The 21,442-nt window shown below is 45.3% G+C and overlaps 1 protein-coding gene across 1 annotated transcript in view; it reads right to left on the reverse strand.

The window, feature by feature from the left end:
* Positions 1–21,442, reverse strand: part of LOC119454118 (BAI1-associated protein 3-like) — a 375,555-nt gene that overhangs the window by 296,970 nt on the left and 57,143 nt on the right. The window contains exon 2 of the mRNA XM_049667930.1: positions 673–816. Coding sequence (XP_049523887.1) covers positions 673–816 — 144 coding nt within the window. The remainder of the gene's footprint in view (positions 1–672; positions 817–21,442) is intronic.

Here is a 21,442-nt window from a genome sequence, read left to right on the forward strand (position 1 = left end):
AAAAGTCCGTTAGCGAGAATATTCCTGCTGCTTAAAGGATTAGCAACACTAATGCTGGGGCAGGAAACTATAACCGAACAAAACCCAAATGAAGCTCAAGCGTACATCACTATAATTTATCAAAGCGCCTGCCTGAACAAAGTGCACTCCGCGATCTGAAACGCCTCCAACATATTTAATATAAACAAAACGAAAGCAATGGTCTACTCGCTTCCTGGGCTGTCGACCCGAGTCGACCCGAGAGAAGTGTTTACAAACCGGTATAGTATCAGTCACCTTTTCCCAAATGCGGAAGTTTCTTATCCAAGTCGCTCTCCGATGCGTGTCGTCAGATTCTTTCTCGAAACGACGAAATCATACATAGCAGTTTTTTCTACCGCGATGACACGCATAACTTGCATGACTTCACAACAGAAGTCTTTCGACTCACGTCTTTTTTTTTTCATTTTCGGCCTTGTGCTCGATGGCGTCACGACGATTTGAGAAGTACGAGGCATTCAGCGCTCGCCGTGATATATAGGACACCCTGTTTCGTTTCAAACCTGTACCTGGATCGGCTGTTTCTCGGAACGGCCGCTAGGAAGCGAGCATTTAATTGGAATCGCGAATACTATGAAATGCTGCACATGGTGTTCATTTAATAGCGTAGAAATAAGCGTCAGGGAGACGAACCCTGGGTCGGTCTGTTCTGGGCCCTCCTCGACGATCGGGTCACCGTCGTGTTCGTTCTCCTCGTCCGACTCCGGGCGGCCGTGGTCGAAGCTGCGCCACTCGGCCGAGCTGCTCTCGCCTCTCTTCAGGGTGGGCCTCCGACACCTATGCATTCATTTCACGCGCGGCACCGCCGTGGTCGGTACACGTGCACGAAAAGAAAATAAAGAAAAAGAGACGAAAGAAAAAAAAGCGATATAAACAAAATGAAAGGCAATAAACGGAGAGCGTAGAAGTAAAAGAGAACTTGAATAGAAAACAATAACGATACGGTTGCCTGTAATTTAATAGAAAGTAAGCAAAATAACACTGAATAAACCGAAAGTATAAATATACAACACTCAAACAAGAAAAATAATTAGGTTTTGCTTTTTGAAAAAAAAAATAAAGTGAAAATTATGCAGAACAGTAAAGACAGTCGGCATCACCCGAAAGGCGAAGTAGTGACAAATATATAGCAAGGAATTGGAACATATCGCGCGAAGCAATCCTTGTGATCTTATGGGAAGCATAAATTCCAGTTCACATGCGATAACTGATGACATAGGTGTGATTACACACCTGTTTACACAACTGATTACACAGACAGGTGTGACGTCACGCGCCAAAAAAAAAAAAGACACATCAGCATAGTGCACTCGCTAACCACGGGAATTCGCTGTCAAAACACTCGCGTGATGAGGAGCACCGGCAACGGAGAGCGCGCGCATGCTTTGAGCCAAAGCGATCGTTTCGTGGTGCCGTTTCCTTCAGCATTTCACTGCGCCGCGCCCCCGAAACTCAGCTGATTACGCGATCACGAACACTCGCGACTCTAACTTCTAACGCCCACACTCGCTTGGACTGTTGCCCGAACGAGCCTCAAGTGTTCCGTTAACAGACTGATTTCATGGCTGTCCGTCCGTCTCTCCACTGTTCGTCTGTCCGTCTATGTAACACTGCTTGAACACGGGCAGAAAATTTTTAGAACGATCGCACCGAAGTGCAATGAAAGGATCCCTAAATATTGGCGGAAGTGAACGAATGAATGCAGAGCTCTATGCTGAAAGGAACATTCTTTATGACAGTGTGCCAATAAATGTGACGGCTTATTATTCAGTTTCGTTTAACATTGGCTGCATTTTTTTTATTATTGTTAAATGGGAAGTCATCGGCATATATCTTTCTTCCCCCCAACCTCATATTAAAAACATCGCATCTTGTTTAGAGCACGCTAAACACGGCAGTTATCAAAACGCATCGACGTCGAGTTGATGTGAGGGCCCGCGTTTTGGAGTCTCGCCTGTCTTGATGTTCCCGAGATGACAGGGAGACTGTGGGCAAGGGCACTTGAACGGTTTACCCAGCGAAACAATATTTTTTTACGCATGCCGTAGCATACACGAGGCTCTATTTTTTTAAGCGAGACAGAATATACAACAGAAGTTCGAGGCAAACACTCATGAACGCACTCCTCGAAAAACTTCAGCGTAACAGCGCTCTAGCTTCCTGCATTACTTGCCTGCATCTCCCAAAAAGAGACAGCGCGCCAAAGAAAAAAAAACGCGAAGTCACCAGCAAACTAACTTTCTTGATGGACTTTCCAAGACCGTGCGCACTTTAAAGCAGTCAGTCTGAGGCACTTCAATATTAAAGCACTCATCAAAACACTTCAGTGGGATGCGGCCCATCACCCAGCATCGCGTGCTTGTGTTTATCAAAAACTTGCGACGTGGCTGCGGAGAAACCAGCAATATCGCTTTCCTGATAGTTTTTCCAAGGCCCCAAACCCTTTTAAGCGAGACGGTGTAGGCAGTTGGATGCACAGGCTCATCAAACCAACTAACCTACATTTTAAACATTTATACCCCGCGCGTCTTCCGGCGTCATCTGCTCGCTCTTATTGAGAACAGAGAACTGACAGAAAAAAAAAACACCAAGTCCATCAGCCTACTGACTTCTCTTACAAGAGCTACAAGCACCCTTTTAAGCGAGACATGGATCACGCAGTTAGAAACACACGCTCGTCGCAGCACCAATCAAAACACTTAAGCGTTACCCCAGGCGTCTCCAGCGGCGTCTGCTTGTCCTTGCCGAGAACAGACGACATGCGGCAACATCTGCTTGCTTTTATCGAGAAGAAGCGATCCTATGCAACGCAGGAACACACGTTTGGAAGCAAGCTCGCTTTTCTGCAAAGCCGACGCGACCACTCACGTCTACCGACGTCGTGCGCAAAGCGATACAAAGTTATGCAGGTAGTTAGATGTGCTGGTTTTTGAAAAACACGAACAAAAAGGAGCGATTCCATGTGACGTTGCGCGCATTTCAGCGCCGCCTGCTCGCAGTTATCCAAAGCAGACGACGTTATATTACGAACGGGTTAAGTGCAACGGCGTCAAGATTGGATCCTTTATAGCCTAGCCTTTCCTGCACGCTAATACGTACGACGACAAGTGTCACTAGGGTGCGTTGCACCCCGTGACGTCTATTAAAACAGCTTTCAGCCCTGTATGCCACATTGACTTCTTCACCCTCAGCGGCAAGTCCGACGCTCACTTGATTGCCTGGAAATTTTGCCCCCTCGGATCACTGGCGTCGCAAGTGATTTGCCGCCGATCGCGGCGCGTCTCGTAAGTCGAGCGATGGCCGTCGAGTGCAGCTAATAAAACTGCAGCTATGGTTTCGAGCGAAATGCCCCTAAGCCCCGCCTCGATAATTTAGCCCGGGATGTGTACGCTAATGCTCCGAACGACGACATCTCATTACGCGTTTGGGTACGCATGGATGAGTAACGTTGGTGCTTGTCGTTGGCTATAGACGAAATTCCTCGATGAAGGGTTTTTTTTTTCTATTTTTCTTTATTTACTTTCTAAGTCGACTCGCAGACGGGGGTTTGAGTGCCGCGTTAGCGTCGGTATATTAGTTCAGCGAACGAAATCGTGGTATGCCGGGAAAAAAAATCGTGCTAGACGTAATTGGAGCTTGAAGTTCTCGCGCTACAGATGCTCGCGACGTTATACGAGATTGGTATACAGCGTCTCTTGGGGGACACTTTAATACTTTTTCGATAAACAAGGATTAGTTTCTATGGTGTTGCGAAAGATCCAAAAGATTGAAACTATAGTAGCTCTCGAAGCTCTTTTTTTTTCTGAACGGAAACGACCCAAATCTGCAAAAATACTACGATAATCGTGACGTCATAGCAACCGTATCGGCGCCGCGGCTTATTATGAAAATACGAAGAGGGGGAAACATTTCCTTTCGTTAACCGTCCCTGTTATTAGCCAACCTATTTAAGCAAAAAATAATGTGCCAAATCGAGTCCACAAACAAAAAGTCATATTAATAATACTTCATCAGGTATACAAACTAACTCCAATTTCGTGCAGCGCCGCTGACGCTATAGGTCGTGTCAGCAAACCAGAATAGTAAACCGCAAGAAGTGGCTCGCCCATTGTCCGCCCATGATCTCCCTCTGCGCGGGACTCCGACCGAATCAAAAGCTTTACGGCAGGATTAGTAGCGCACAATGAGAAAGGTGACACAAGCTCTGTTGGATGTATGTACAGGGCGTCCCAGCTAAACGTAACCAATGGTTTAAAAACGACCGAGTGCGCTAGGGGGCTGAAACCAACTGAGTGGTGTTGAGAATCGCGCGTCCTATTGTGCGGTATTTCTTTCGTTTTTAAAAGTCAATTAATTGGTGTAATAACTTATTACCTAACTTTTTAAATATTGGCCTCATCAAGAAAGTGTCAATATGAAACTTGTAGATCAAGTTTAAAAATTCCCGACTGAAGTGTTCGCAACTAAGTACCATTGATGAAGCTTCTTGTACTTGCCTTTGAAGAAAGCCCGCAAAATACAAAAAAAACAACCTCGTCATAGCGCCACCCTTTCAGCGCTCCCAGTTTCAGCGCTCCCAAATAACAGCTTCTGGCAAATGTAAAAATATTTGAAGATATACACGTTGAAAAAAAAATCACTTTCGACGTTTCGGCCGGGGACCATCATAAAGACCGGTCCCCGGCCGAAACGTAGAAAATGAATTTGTAAGGGAGAGAGAGAGAGAGACAGGAGGGGCAAGATAATATCAACCCTCTCACAAGAAACCCACCTTATGTACAAAGATGGCGACATATTGAGTTGCAAATGCGCACATACGTCGATGTTTAGTTCCTCGCGTTTCAAAGCGGCTGTAAAATTTCTAAAGTTAGTTATCCATAAGACATTTTTTGTCTCCGTTTGGAGATCTCTTGGCTGCAAAATGATGGCTGCAGAAACGCCGACCATCCTCATCAGATGACGACCGTCAAAGAAGTGTGTACTTCATGAATGAAAAGCGAATAAACACTGCCACAAAACAAACACATCAGAACGAGACGACCGAAGTGTCCATGGCTGGTGCGAACATGCAAATATTAAAGGGTAAGTGACACAGCAAAATCCGAGAGATCTATTGCGAGTCTGCTGGGCACATAGCGAAATTAAACCCACGACACGAGAGCAATCCAGATGCCTTCTTATATATTTAAAGAGGTTTACGAAGTTCTATGTAAGGACCGTCTTCGAGACAATACTAATACAATGGAATCTCGTTGATACGCTTCTGCTAATACGTTTGTCAGGATAGTACGTTTTTTTTCCCCTTATACACCATTTCTTTTCCTTATACGATTATGTCCGGATAATACAATTTTCGGATGACACGTTTTATTTTCCGGTTCCGGTGAAAATCATATCAGCGAGATTTCAGTGTATATTACTACGAATCGATATCTCAGAAGTTACTGACGAGCTTTCTTGCAATGCTCACGTTGTGATGCATTATAAAATACTAAACCAAAAGTTACGCATAACATTTTGGCACAAGCGAGAGAATTGCCGGAAAGAAAATGGAATTTTTTTTTTTGCCATGGCCAGCACATGCTCTCTCTTTAGCCACATCACATCCCATAATACATTGCTCGCCGCGATTAGCCATGAAGTGTGGTAAGCCTTACAGAGTCTAGCAGACCAATGAACACAAGAAAGCAGTGTTTCTCGCTTTCCTTATTAAAAAATGCTTATTCACTTATCTATAGTTTCTTATTTAGTATTTTATTTAGTATTTATTAACACCACTACGTGCACCAAAAGGCCTTATTGTAGCGGGGGTGCATTACAATATAAACAAGAAAATACAATGAAATCTACAAAAACATAGCGAAAAATCGAACATCACCTGTCAGTAACAGTCCCACGACACGTGTCAGTCAAAGTATGTAGACACAGGAGGTGCACTAGCCGTAGTTTAACACTTCTGCATCATGATTGCGTTTCATACAAATTTCGCTTGAGTAAGGCGGCATAACAACTCATTGAACGCGGTAACAACGTTATTAGGTAAGTTGTTCCACCCCTGTATTGTGTGCGGAGAAAATGCTGACTGGAACTCCGTGGTGCGCGCTCAATTTCTCTAAAATTATTTCTAATACTTTTTTTTCTAAGTTTATCGCTCTATTTGGGAATAGTATGCTATAGGATTCAAGTACTTCGGGCGATAAATTTCGAGGTTTTCATGGGCTAACTGGTTAAGAAAGGAAAACCTGAAAAAGCGGCGACGGATTTCTGATAGATTCTGAGATAAACATATATCTAGTTCTGCACATATTCAATTCATTTACGGCGCCTATGAGCGTGAAAATCGCGAATGGCAGTTCCACACAGTTCACATTTTTTTGCATTTTTTTTTCATCTGTCAGGAGTTTCTGACATTCTAGCCTTTTTTTTATTTATCTGGTTACCATAAGCTTCACCATAAAGCAGATCTATGGCAAAAAAAGAAAGTGGAGTACAAGTGTTTGCAGCTTGCCGCTCCGCGTCTTCAGCAATTGAATTAATTTGGGTGGAGACGGGTGACAGTTAAGAGAAGGTGGGGAAGAACGGAAGTGTTTCCCGAGCCAGCATCCGTTCCCGTGACTTCCGTTCAAGGTTTGTTTACTCTCGCCCACCTGGAGCTAGCTCGCTTCCGTTTCTCTTTTTGTTTTTCGTCTGCTACAATGGTGCGAAACAGACGTCGCTTCGGAAGTCGCCACCGTAAGCAAAAACACCACCTCAAAAACACGAGCCACGCAAAAAAAAAGAAACAGATAAAACAATTACAAGCGCTGTCTCCTTTGTGTTGTTCCCCGCGTTTCTTATTGCCACATTTTCTCTCGCGCTTGTTTTGCTTCCTAAGACGCAACCGTAAAAACAGCATGCCCGAGTGTGCCTCGTTTTTTGCAGCTTTATAACGCGAGTCCGCGAAGCTCACTTCCTCTTCTTACTCTCCCCCCCCCCCCCCCCCCTTTTTTTTTTTTTCGGCCTGCCACGCTCGAAGGGTTTCGAGGTTGCTACCACGAAACAAAACGACGCGAGGATGGTGGAGCGGCTTCGCAAACACCCGGCAACAAAGACACAAACATTAAAGGCGGTTGCAACAAAATTGCCGCCGCCGGTGGTTCCAAGGTTAATTGGATCGATGACGCCGACGAATCCAGCGCTCGAGCCGGATCGGTGCTGCCACCTGCAGCGTGAACGCCGGAGTTAACCACGCGTTGGACCTCCGCGTTCCCCCATACCACGGCGCGCGCGCAGATGTGCGTCTGCTAATAGCAGACGACGCGCAGTGTGTGCAGACGACGCAGCGCTGTGGCGTCACCGCGGTCGTGGATAGATGGCGTTGGGCGTCAAGCGGTGTTAAGGAACCTACATGGAACGTTGCATGTAGACTCCCTAAGCGGTGTCTTTAGGAAACGGCGTGCCCCCAAATAGGCATCTCTAATCGCTGCTAATCGCAGTTTGTGTTCGGCCCTCAGAGTTGTGAAATGATGCTTGCTTGATTTCAGGTCTCCAGGGGGAGTGGCGCCGGAGGAAATTGGGCGCGCATCGGTCGGTGAGGGGTAACCGTGGTACACGCTAACGTCACTAGAGGGCGCTGGCGTCTTTCGAGCGTTCTACCACCGTGGGGCGGGCGGCAAGTTCATCGATCTTAATCGACTGCTTGGCTTTTCTCTAATTATTCCGGTGACGTTTGAGCTGGATGCGCGTTCGTGTGGCAGGGCTATTAGGAGCAAATAAGAGTTTATACCTTGCGAAACACTTCGACTTCTCACAGAGGCTAAACAAAGTAGCATTGAGCCGGCCACGATTTTGGTTGCACGCATCGCAAAATCTGGGTGATGTTATCACTCCGAAGTCTCCATAATGAATGTTGGCTTTGATAGCGTAAAAAATCTGTTTTGCTCTCCACGAAGATTTGGGTACAGTTTACATGGAGATAAAAAAAAAAGACTAAATCTGTTGAAAATGATCAAGTATCCTTTTAGAACTCATTTTTCCTTAATTTCGCAGTCATAGACTGAATACTGGAAGTGAAAGTGAAGGTAAAGCTCCATGATCGAATTTCGCGCCGAGAACCCAGCGCCCGTATGTCAGTGTGACGTCACTAGTTTCACAGCATACTTATCGTGCTTGGCGCGATAAAAGCTCTTGAATCTTGCCAACGTTCAGCCATTGGCATTTTTTTATACAGTGTGGTTCATTTCTACCAATAAGAATTAATTAGGCTCGAGCAGGCGCCGTCAAAATTCGTAATGTCACAGTAGGCTAGTGCGGCAACATCAATGTGGTGTCGCCACTGGTATTTAGTTTTTTTTTGCGTACTTTCTTGCTTACCGACTCTCTTCGCATGGCAAGAGTTGCTTTTTTTTTGTTGGTGTAGAAGGGTAATTTACTGATGCAGCTCAAGTCATTGTTCTCTTTTTTGTCCCTTCAAGACACTAACCTAACCTTACTTAACCAAACCTAACCAGTCTATAAATTAACGATTTGTCTAGTCTATGAGCAACGGCAAAACGGGCTTCAGAGATATCAAGATGCGACTAAGCCTACCGAGGGCTGTCAAGTATAATTAAATGCGCACAGCAGGTAAGCGGTGGTTTTTATTAGTCTAACAGAATGGGTGGGAAGGGTAACGCAGCCAAAGACGTCAGAAAACTATACTTTGCATAATTAGATTAGGAAACTAGCGGGAACACAATGAAGCCAGTTGATGCAAGGCAATAGCTTTCGTCATGCCATGAACGTTGAAAGACATGATGGCGCCGATGATTTAAAAAAAAAAATCTAATGACTGTATTTAACCATCTAAAAGCCAAACACGTGCTATGAAGGACATCATAGGTGATGCTAATTGAGCGTTAGTTGAATGAGTGAGCGACAAGACAGAGCTCGTCTTGGGCCCCCTTGCCGTATAATCAGGGCTCAAAGTGGCTAATTCAAAAGGAAAAAAAAAAGAGAGGTGATTGAGAATACTGTTTACTTGACTTTGCTTATATAGCGCGAGCCAACATTTTAGTTTGTCGATGTGCCGTAAAATTATGCTTTGTAATTTGTTTTCATGCCTACGGGTGACGGGATAGTCTGTCGGCTTCCGCGAAGTGCATGCTCGCCCAATCATTACGTCCGGGTTGCGGAACCGTATTACCGAATTACGTATTACCGAATTACCGAAGCGTATTACCGAATTACGCAACCTGCATGATTGAAGGTGTCTGCTATAAGTGAGATCCAGCGCTAATGTTTGCGGCAAGTGCTAACTGGCAGCATGAACACTGCGCTGATGAAAAACATTATTACATAGAGATTTGGCGACATTCATCATGCGGGTTTCAACCATTGATTGTCTTGCTAAGATCGGCTGTAGAGGCAATAAATCACCCAATAAATCACCCACCAATAAATCACCGTGCCATGTCAAGCATTACATTCCACGAGTCGAAGCTCTTGATAAGCATTCTTAGGCGAACAATTGAAGATTGGAGCAAAAACTGAGTTTCAACGTATATTTGAAGAGACGCGTTCGGTGCGTACCGTTTCTAAATTGCACAATTTGTTGAGCTCGATTGTATTGTTGGCATTCACTTGAAGCTAAACATTTCGACAGAATTACCTGTCTGGTTGGGAAAATTGATTAAGACTTAGAGATTGACTCCAACCAAATAAGGAAATTTACTAGCCCGACGTTTCGGAATCAATTCGGCTCCTTCTTCAGGGGGCATTCCTCGGAGGTGGCGGTCATCGAAACCAGTTGTCCCTCCCAGTTGTATACGTCCCTGTTAGGCTTTATTCTTTCTTTTTTTTTCAATCGTATAGCACTGCAAATTTGTTTCTTGCAAACTTCCAATATGTAACAGCATCAAGCAGGGATCACATAATTAAAACTAAATACATAGCTATAAGATATCGCGCTATCTGGTTCAAGTGAGCAATTTATACCCGCGTAACTATAGAGACGCTATACTTTATACCTCGAGTCGGAGAATATGAAAGAAAGGCTTGGTGATCCAAGGGAGCCTTTCCTATGGAAAGGCTATAGGGGGGCGCCTGGGGAGCCTTTCCGACACCTATTGCTGTTTTTTCGTCTTGCTGTATTTTTGTTTCGCGCATGTATTATTGCATCAGCAGCCAGTCAGGCTATAGCGACCCAGCGGCGTGGCAGAAGTCAAGAAACAAGACTAATGACCTGCGAGTATACAACCTCACGGCACAAATCGCTGACTCAGCGGCAGCCTAGCAGACGACGCGCACAAACGCGACAACAGACGCACACGTAGCTTGTAGCGCCTTATTAGGGACCGTGTAGTTTCGGTTTAGCTTCGTATAGTCCTCGACGCGATGTGAGTTGCATGTAGGTGCAGTTTTCGGCGCCTGCCTTCTTGGCGGTCAAAGCCCCTCCGAACTGCGAGGACAACGATTGTCTGACGCAACGACAACAGAGTCCAGCCGGCAACGCTTCTCCCTTCGCGTGACGCAATGGCTTCGGCGAATGGATTGGTTTTTCGCAACTCTCAGATTCCTCGCCGTCTCAACCGAGAAGCGTAACGCAACCCAACGTAAGCGGCTATGTACCTGCGGGCCAGTTCGCAAAAACGAAATAATCGTCGTAAAGTTGTCACCGGCGTTTCGAGTTGCGAAAGAAAGTCGTATAACTTCGTTTCCAGAAGTGCAGGCGGCAACTTTATCGGGGACTTTCCCATTCCTGCTAGCTAACGAAGAAATTTCTTGATTAACCGGCCCAGCGAAACCGCTATGCGCATGCGTTCAGCGCCGGACTTGCGAAAGACGTAATTTAGAATGCGGAGTGATGACCCTGTTTGTCGAAGGCAGTCGGCGCGGACGATCAGTCCGTAGGCTTAATTCTGGAACATTGGCGACCGTATTTTGCGTGAACGGGCTAAAAGCCGCTATCGATTCTGTTTACCGTCGAATCTAGCTAGAACTTTTCAGTTGACACTTAGCGAAAAAAAAAAAAAGACGGTTGACCATTTATTATTGCCTTATATCCGCGTGCACATTAGCTGAGAAACAAGGCGTTACTACTTATGTAAATATGTTGACTCACGTGATAAGTGTTAGCTGTCAACGGCAAGTGGAGATGTCACTTGATATACTGATTCTTTCATTGTTTCGTTGATGGATTGGTTGGTTGATCGGATGGTTGGGTGATTCATGAATTGATTTGTTGATTCGTTAATAGAGGGACTCGCTAGTAAATTTATTGGTTGCTGGAGTTTCTGATTGTCTCGTTGATGCATTGGCTGCTTGATTGATGAGTTGATTTATTAATTTATAGATAAACTGATTGATGCTGTTTAACATTCCAAATCAACACATAAGCTCTGCATGCCGATACGTCATAGTGCAGGGATTCGGATTAACCTTAACCAGGTACGGTTCTTCGTCGTGATCGAAAGCGCGCTACTGTATGCATGTTTTTATTATTATTATTATTATTATTATTATTATTATTATTATTATTATTATTATTATTATTATTATTATTATTATTATTATTATTATTATTATTATTATTCTGCCCTCATCCGAGTGCGGTCGCTGTGGCCAGCAGGAAGCGATGTACACTTGTCCTGGAACACTATATATATACTCTTCGTCGCTTTTCACTTCGAGGGCTCTTTATAACTTCGCAGTTTCGTGAAGATAAATCAACTTCAACTGAGCCACCACAAGACAGCTGAGAATTCATGTCAGTGTGCGCAGATATAACACAAACACACGCGCACACAAAAGGTGCGTATAATGAAATGTACTACAAAAAAAGGCATTTCGTTATATCAGGTGTCATAATAGACCTGCTCCTAGGGGCCCGTATGCCGTTTAAACTAGCATTTTCACGGTGATGCTCCCGAACTGAATAACGCTCGACAAACGAACGCCAAGAGGAACGACCTCAGAAGTGAACGATCCCGAGCGTGAACAAACAGAAAGAGAAGCGATCGCCATCGCGAACAAAACAACATATGATCGGAATAACGAAGGAACATCAGCAAGAACTTTTTTTTAAATGACGATAGCAAGAACAAACAGACGGACATTTCTGGACTACTACGCGATTGCTCTCCTAAATAGCAGTAAAAAAAAAGGAAAGTGTCGTCTTCGCGCTGTCCTAATCATCAAGTCATTATGAAAGCCATGAAAGTGTTCTTTTTGCCGAGAACGTAGTTCGCGAGATGGAAAACTGGCCGATTATGGTCGTTTATTTATTCCTGACTTCCTTCTTTCTGATTCTTCGTTATTTCGTGCTTCCTTTTTTTTCCTTCGGGTTTGCTACATTCGAGCGCGCAAGTTTGCAGTAAAGCGTAGACTTTGTTACATCGCCACCATGATTCAAAGACTCTCTATAAACTTCTTTCCATTCAGACGGCGTTTGGTCTCTTTCTAAACACGCCACCGTGAGTGAACCTGCTCTTGCCTGCTACGCCGAAATGTTTCCGCTCTATTTTGTCAAAGTCAACAGAACAATGCGCCACCGTGATCGAGCAGCTCCGATGGGCCTCGACCCAGGAAGCGGAAAGCATTCGTGAAGAACGCGATAAGCCTGCGGCACACGAGCCCGTCTACCTCGCGGTGCCAGAGTTGTAGACTATTTAAATATCCGAGATCGATAGATACCGTACGGACATTGCCTTTGACACCGGGTGTGTCCGCTGCACATCGATCCATGCGTGCAGTATGCCCGCCGGTTATCCGCTTCTGTGTGCTTTGAAAGTGTGTCTCCCTTTCGACGAGCCACCCCGAGGCAAGGTTTATAGAGAGATCGAGATTGTGAAAGTGTGCTTTTTGACGAGAACGTAGTTTGTAAGGTGGAAAACTGGCCGATCATGTTGGTCTATGTATTCCTTACTTCCTCCTTCGTCGTCTTCTTTTATTTCTTTCGTTTCTTGATTCCTTCCTTCCTTCCTTGCTTTCTTCGTGCCTTCCTTGCCGCCGCCTACGAGCAGAAAAGAGAAGTACTGCATTATGACACTAACGCGCACCGACAGTGAACGCTTCGGTGGTCTCAGCACTACGACGCCTCGATGCCAGCATTCGAAGGGACGCTGGCATCAAGAAGCACTACCAACGCCACCTAGGTGGCGTTCACCGTACTCAGCACAGCGGAGCGTGGCCTCCGCAATTAGCTCTGAAAATGTTTCTGAAGTTGATCGCGGAGGCTGCAATTACGACGCGCTGTACGCGCTGATTTGACTCGGTGACGATTCAGTTACGTGCTTTGTCTTGCGCGTTGTATTAGTGTGTCAGTTACGTGCTTCGTCTTTCGCGTTGTGCTAGCGTGTGCAGCGTAGTGCAGCTTCCATATGCACGACGGTTGCTCATGGTCATCGACGTTGGTAGTCGTGATGGAGGAGACGTGCCACCAGGCGTCAGCGTGGGTGCATCAACGCCTAAGGGCGCTTTAGCCACAAAACACCAATAGACATTATATATCAATGTGCAATAAACATTACACTACTTCTGTGAAGACACGTTTCACTTTCGTGTTCTATACCGATTCCTATATAAGAGGGATCAACCACATTTTTTCTTTCATTTCTTGATTCCTTTCTTTCCTTTGCTCGTGCCTTTCTTCCTGCGTTCCTTCATTGCTTCCTTTAATTTTTGCTAATTCCTTCATTCCCTGCTACACTTGCTCAAAAACTGCAAAGAAGACAACCGCGGTGAAGACAAGTGATCAAGTGAATACCCTTACTCTATAGCAAAACTTACGACTGTGTCCCCGTTAGCTTGGTAGATGTCATCTCAAGCCAGAGGTCACTGACGCTATAATAAAAGTAACTTTCGATTGAAATAGCACGATTTGCGTGTGCGTGCGTGCGTGTGTGTGTGCGTGTGCGTGTGTGTGTGCGGATTTCGGACAGAAATAATCAGTCGATCTTTACCTGACCAGAGAATCCCCCCAATCCGCGCAATCGATGAATTTCGAATAAAGAGGTATAAATCATCGGGTTGAAATTTGTAATCGATTCGCAGCCCTAAACTCAAGAACCGCTTTAGCTCCACATTGAGGTATACTGGTTAAAGTTTGCTTGACTTATATCGCGAAGACAGGATAGGACTTGCCTCACAGGTAAAAGTCGACCATCCGACCATCCGTAGACGCGACCATCCATTAAGCGTATCACACGATACATCTCGATCTGACCTAAATGACACGTTCTCACTAACGTCAAGTCGTGATCAATATAAGAGAGAACGTCGAATTCCTTGTTAAACAGACAGTGCACAAGATACATGTATTCGAAACTTACAAATCAATACGTAACCAGTCGTCTTCGCATTGAACTTTTCGTCTCGGTAAACGCTTTTCTAACAAAGCGCGTGAGTTTAAGCACTGCGTCTTCTTCACAGACTTTTTGATGTTCGCTACCACATTGCTCGAAGCGGTACGCAAACGTCGAACAGAGAATGACGCAGTACGACTCTTTTAGGGCGCGCATGTCACCGCTTCCGCCTTCCCGGTTCGACCGCTGCTTGCCGCTTGCCGCCTTGCAGCCGTATAAGCGACGAGAGTTGAGAAACACACACCAACTCCGCCAGTTGACACGAAGGGGCCGTCGAGAGGCTCGAATAACGCCACTCGTTTTGAATGCCATCGCACGTACATTTCAATCTCGTTCTGCTTAGGCTCCAGCTATAAGCGGAATATTTTAGCTATTTTTTCTATCTACCCAAATGAAACGGCGTTCTGCATAAGATACCAAAATATCAGACACGGCGTCGGAAATATCTGATCTTCTTATTTCTTTTCAATTCGAATATCAATATAAATATCGCCAACTATGTTCCACTGAAATAGCCGCTGTTAGCCGGAACAGTGCTCTATATATTTGCCATATATTATCTGGGAACATTCTCCCACACTTCTAACTGGAACATTGATTAAGTACGCGGAACGATGTCCCATTAGTGAAATCTTTTTTGCGCACACAATTGACACGGACACAGTGAAGGGGAGACACACGAGCGCTTTGTGTCTCCCCTTCACTGTGTCCGTGTCAATTGTGTGCGCAAAAAGATTTCACTATGAATTCGTACCAACTCGCCCAACTATCAGTTCTGCTGATGTCCCATTAATTAAACATGGTTTCAGTTACAGGTCCGTGGAAGAATGTTCTCAGGCGTAGACAAAGGAGCGCTCAGGGAGGACCAAAGAAGCGGATATTGTCTTCTAATGCAGTTACCCTCAAGTTTCTGATAGAAACATATATCAGTATCGAAAACCTAAGACGTCTGCGAACAATTCTTTTTTTAGTTAATTATAAATTTGTCCGCTTTACTTGTTCGCGAAAATTGTGCCGCTAAAGCGCATAAGCCTGTATAACCTGTGTACCTTTACCTGAGGAAGCACCAGTCTGCGTATCAATAGCGTAAACAATATTTATAGAAACTTAACTGACTTAGTGTACAGCATGTCGTATACAGCGGACATTCGCCACCTGACGTGGCTGCACCCAGAAATCATGGCTACTCGATAAAGGATACTATCCCACGTATCCTCGCCTTTAAAGCCCTTCCTTCAGACTCTACCGTGTTGAGCACAGCGCCGCCTCTCGGCTGAAGAAGTCCCCACGCATCTCAAGGATTGCCGTGTAATCTCTTTGAAGCGCAGTGAACACTTCTGCCGATAGGAGACGTTGCCGTCCACTCTCTCGTAGGGAGCCTACATGCAACGGCGTTGCATGTAGGCTCCCTACTCTCTCGAGTCGAGGTAGAGCGTTGAGTGGAAGGACGTTTTAGAACACGGGGGTTAGACCCGTTTCATTACGGTATCGTTATATTTCATATCGTTATCATTAAGGTGCTGTGCCTCGAATGACTCCCGCAGGGATCTATGTACGGGCACAATACTATGATGATGATTATGATTTCTATCGGCATCCCGTTCGGAACGAGGCGGCGACAAATAGTCACCTAGCCTACTTGAGCTAATCAGGTTATGTTCACTTCTTTTGCCCTTTTAGCATTCTTTCATTTTTATGATATGCCCATGCAAACTCGCCTCTACCTCTTCATTCATCTTCGTTCAAACAGCTCCGCAAATAGGTTTCTTAACTCGACGAGACCCTTAGGATACAAAGCGCTACCGCTGCGCACTTGTTATTGCCGTCTAGCATTTTCTTTATCTCTCATGGATCTTGTCTTTCTTCGTTAAAAAATCTACCTTTATATTCTACAGTCCTCTATAGTTGTGACCAGTCCCGTTCTATCAATATCTGCCTTGTTTGTTTTTTTTTTTTTTCCACGAATACTCTAAACGTGTCTGGCCTATCTCGACTGCCCGGCCGGTTAATGCTTCCATCCACTCTGAATCCCGGGGCTTCTGGAAAGTGGACGTTTCCGTACGGGTCTTCGTAGCTCGGCGAACATATTTGCCATTCCAGTACGATGTGCTGAGTCGTTTCCGCACTTTTTTGCTGCAGCGGACACATTCCTCCCGCTGCCGCGAATATATATCTGCCCCAGTCTGTTTTTTTTTTGACCCCACGCAGGCCAGCTCGAGCCTCCGATTGTTCACACTAGAGGAAGCCCTCGTACATACTACAAGTGCATATATATATATATATATATATATATATATATATATATATATATATATATATATCTTTAGCACTTTGTTTTGAGTCACATAGCTTTTCCAAGTGTTCTTTCCCTTTCCCACGCCTTAAGAAAAGAACATGTTCGGTAGTCCCGTTCGCTCCGATGAAGGCCGGTCCACCGGCAGCAATGTTTGCAAAATCATCGCTTTTTGCTTTTGCTGCTTATCGCGTGAATATTTCTATAAGTAGCATTTCCTCGGGTCCAGCGAACACTTCATTTAAACTATATATATATATATATATATATATATATATATCGCGATATTACCACGTTTTAGCGGGCGGATGACTGCGGCTGCTCCGCATCCTGCGTTTGTTGTTTATCGCACGAAGCGTGGGGGCAACAAAACAACAACAACAACACAAAAAAAGCCGAAGGCACGTAAAAAAAGCGTGTTCGTCTACGTGAGCAGACGGCCTTCGCCGGGTGCATTCCCGTCCTCCGGGCGGTACCTCGAAACGCGTGCTTGACGCCTACAAAAATGAAGCGCGTATACACGGGCGTGTCGACGCTGAGGCGCACCATGTATTACGCACGAGCGCGCTTGCGCTACGCCTCGGCGCTGCTCCGGCAGTTTTTTTCAAGAAGTGACGACGGAGGAGGCATTGGGTCTGTAAAAGTTGCAAATGTGGGCTAAACTGTGAAAAAAACAACAACTAATATAGTGAAAGAAAGGAACGAATAAAATATAGCAATATTTGCGGCATGACTTTCCAGTCTCGCGGTTTTTTTTTTTTTTTCTGTATAATTTCTCTAAAATACTTTGTTGACGCCTTCATCGGTTAGTTTCAGAAAAACACAGGGTTTGTTGGATAGTATTCCTTATTTATTGTTGTTCTTTACATACCCCAACATCCCATAACGGATATTACATTGGAAAATGAAAACAACAGCAGAATTTACTTACTACATACATATCGCTCTAGCTAAAAAAAAAAAAAACTACGCAAACAAACATGTAAGCCAGGAGCACTTATAAACTAAGCACACAACTCGCTAAGGAACAGCACCAAAATACCTAGAAAAACTACACAGGCGCACTTTGAGCAATAATAAAAAACAAAGCCTGCAGAAAAAATAAAATCCTGCGCTTGTGTAGTTGAAATCCAGCGCTAATGCAATTCCGCTAACATGAAACCTGGTGAAGAGCGAAGCAGTGATACGCCAGCACTGTCGCTCGATGCGCGCCTGCTGCTCGGCGTCCGTGGCACAAAGGAAGTTCCGCAGCGCGCCAACTGCTTATAAAGCCCTGTTCCTTCTCTCTAGCCACACGACGCGCGCTCAACGGGTGTTAGTTTATTTGAACTGGTTTTGGTCAATTCTGCATTTGTTCTGACCCTGTTCTTCCGCGTGACCACGACGACATGAGACCACATTAAACGCCGACAGCCCGGGCCCCTAAAGTGCTTCGCACTTAAAATTCAGAGCCCTTCCACTACTGTGAAGATGGAAGGCAGCGAAGCTGTGACTATAGTGGGTCTGCTATAGTGAATATTGTTATAGTTAATCTATATATTATCATTAGTGACTATATTGAGCGTCTCCGGCATGTTCGTCGAAGAGCAAGGACACCGGCGTCTTGTGTTCGCCCGACGCGATGGCCAAGTCGTGCGTTTGCTGCGCCAAGTCCGTCCAATCGTCACAGACTAGCGTATGAGCCACAGCATTCATAGCCGCGGCACACTGCACGGCATCGTCAGGATCCTGCAAGATGTGGTTAAACGAGCGTCCGTCCCATAGCGAGTCCGAAGGGCCACTGCTGAAAAGAGCGGTAGCGCGATCTCTACGTCACGAGACAAAGGGGCACGACGATTGGTGGGACGTGCCGCCGCCGAGTATCGCGACACTTGTGAAAGAGGCATCGGCGGTGGCGAGGGGCATAACAATGGGTCATCCATCATCCGTTTTGACACCTGTGCTAAGGCACAACTGACGGGAAACCGCCATGTACATGGAGCCAAACCACCACGCACATGGAGCCAAAGCAAACGCTGATAACGCTGATAGTTTTTTTTTTTTTTCTAAGCGCGGACAAGATCCTGGGGAACCTAGCCCTTAACAGCTTCGCTGTAGAAAAATATGCAAGTTCCACGGACTGTGGAAATCGACGCCACGCAAATTATTTTGCAGGTAGCTCGCGCTGTCCGGCATCGTTTGACATTCCGCAACGCGTTACCTGGCGGACCAACGTGTTGGTGCAGGTCACCCAGTTGTGTGTGTGTGTGTGTGACGACAGCAGGAAGGTGAAGACGACGACGACAATCCATGGCGATGACAATCTCACGACGGGGCGTCGGCATGATTTGTACTCCGGCCGTTCGACGCGAATTTACGACATGGCGTTTATTCGGTTCGACATCACTACCGGACGAGCGTGAGCGGGAGAAACGCGGATTGTGACGTCATCTGCGACTAAGTGTTATGTAACCGTACGTGCATACATGCATATATGCCACGTTGTGTATGCTAGAACGAAAGTGTTATTTTAACTGCGGCGAAGGAACGTTTATACCTGTTCGATCTGAGACGATCATGAAAGTAGTACAACAATGTCGCTCAGCTTCTACTTAGCTTTGTCCTGACAACTTTGTTTCCGTGTTGTCTATTCGTGTAGTGCTTTTTAATTCAGTGCGTTTCTTAACTAAAATTAATATGAACCAAGTAGCGAAATTTATTGGTCTGTTCTACATAGTGTTGGCTACTACGAGGAAAGAATCGCGGTATGTGAGCCGACCCGTAGTCGGGGGTGCCGTCAAACCCGAAGTGTCAAAGCTCGTGCTGTCACAAGGGAAGAACGCGAGAACCTGACACACGTGATCGACACACGCGCCACACATCTCAATAAAGAGCTGGGCTGGTTTACTTTGGCGTGCGGACGCGTGACCTCATGGTTAGAGCAGCGGGCTCCTCCCGGTGATGGGAGTAGCCCGCTACTCCCATCACAGGCTACTGTGATGGGAGCCACAGGTTTAACCCGGTCGAAGGCCACGCATTTTTTTTAGGGGCGAAGCTCCTTATAGCGGCACCCGCTCGTCCCCGTCGTAGTAGGTAGCCACGTCTAGTTTTATGAATTGCTCAATAGATGGCGTTGTGTGTCCCTATATGTATGTATACTCTTATATACATATATATGTATAGTATAACCGGAAGCCGACTTCCGCTTCCGGTTCCACTTCCGGTTCCGGTTCCGGAAGCCAGCTTCCGGAGAACGCTTCCGGCGTTTTAGGGGCGAAGCTCCTTATAGCGGAACCCGTTCGTCCCCGTCGTAGTGTGTAACCAGTCTTAACGCTAGTACCAGATGTCGGTATAAACTAAACATATTTATCCAGCGGCCGTGCCCGAGTGATCCCCCGGTGCTTGGCCCACTCATCATCATTCACTTCGTGGATATGCGGTGATTTTTTTTTTATTTATTTAGGATGCTACCTACCTAGCCTTCAATCACGGGGTACACATCTGTGGACGCGAATTATTCTTGCCATTTCGTGCAACTGTGGCAAGGAATAGACCAAAAAAAGTTAACCGTAGGGGAAACTGAACGTTCTGCTTACCTTAAGCACCTTCATTTTACTTCTGAGGGAAATCTATCGCTACCGAAGGTCGCTTCGGAGAAGGCACTACAGTGTTTGATGGGAGGTGTGACGTGGGACGTTTCGGTAGCAATTGCGAAATATTTTTCTTCTTTATAGTAATGCTTGCAAGCAATAATTACATTTTGCAAGTAATTAGCGAGCGCTAGTTATTCAATGTTGTTAATAAAGAAACGTATCATTACTGATAGCACAAAAATTATATACTTAATCATTGTGTAATTATGGTGACTTATCATAACATGCAGAAAGAGTCATTCTACCACCTTTACATGCTCTTAATGGAGTTTGCAGCACTTTGGCATAACATTATCTAAATTTCATACATTTGTTGACAGTCGATCATAATTCGTGATTGAAGGGGCTAAACCTACTGCAAAATGCGTGGGATGCCGCAAACAACGCTTCTCATTAAAAACAGACTTCACTCTCATATGAGAGTAAACTTTTACCCCCCCCCCCCCCCCCCCTCCTACCACCCCTGACAACAGTTAAGAGGAAGTACGTCAAATGCTGCAGTGCTGTTGTAACGTGATCCAAGTTATATAGATAACCGCGTTATAAAGAACGCTTAAGAAACGGCGAATACGAGACACTCGCCACGACGCGACAGATCCCAAATGAATTCGATGAGATAGCCATGCTTTTAGCATGGCTATCTGACAGACGATTGAGATTAAACGATATATTTTACAGAAATTAACACTAATTGGTTCGCGCATACGAGATCTTGCCACCCACAATAATACGCTGAATAAGAGCCCCTATGCAAACTGAGAAAGCCGAAGAAACGAGCAAAACTCGTTTCGCTTGGCATATTTTTTACAAAATTCTCACTTTAACCTGCACGGACTTCTTGTTTTAAAATCTAGAAATACTTTGTCTTTCAGCGTAAACAGAAATTTTATCTTTTTCTCTAAATAAAACAATCCATGTAGTATAATAATATCTATATAGTAATAATATGTTTTCTGTAGGACAAGTAGAAATTTGCCGATATTCTTTCTTTTTTTCACTGTTATTTCTTACAATGCTCCTGTTGGTTCTTACAACTGACAGCGCTGGAATAGTCGGCCCGTATTTGGACATCAAGAACTCGTGCAAGCAAAGACAACGCAACAAGAAATGCGCGACTGTCCGGTCTACTCCACCGTCGTGTTACGGTGCTTGCGTCT

The sequence above is a fragment of the Dermacentor silvarum genome, chromosome 5, assembly GCF_013339745.2.
Source record: "Dermacentor silvarum isolate Dsil-2018 chromosome 5, BIME_Dsil_1.4, whole genome shotgun sequence".
NCBI lineage: Eukaryota > Metazoa > Arthropoda > Arachnida > Ixodida > Ixodidae > Dermacentor > Dermacentor silvarum.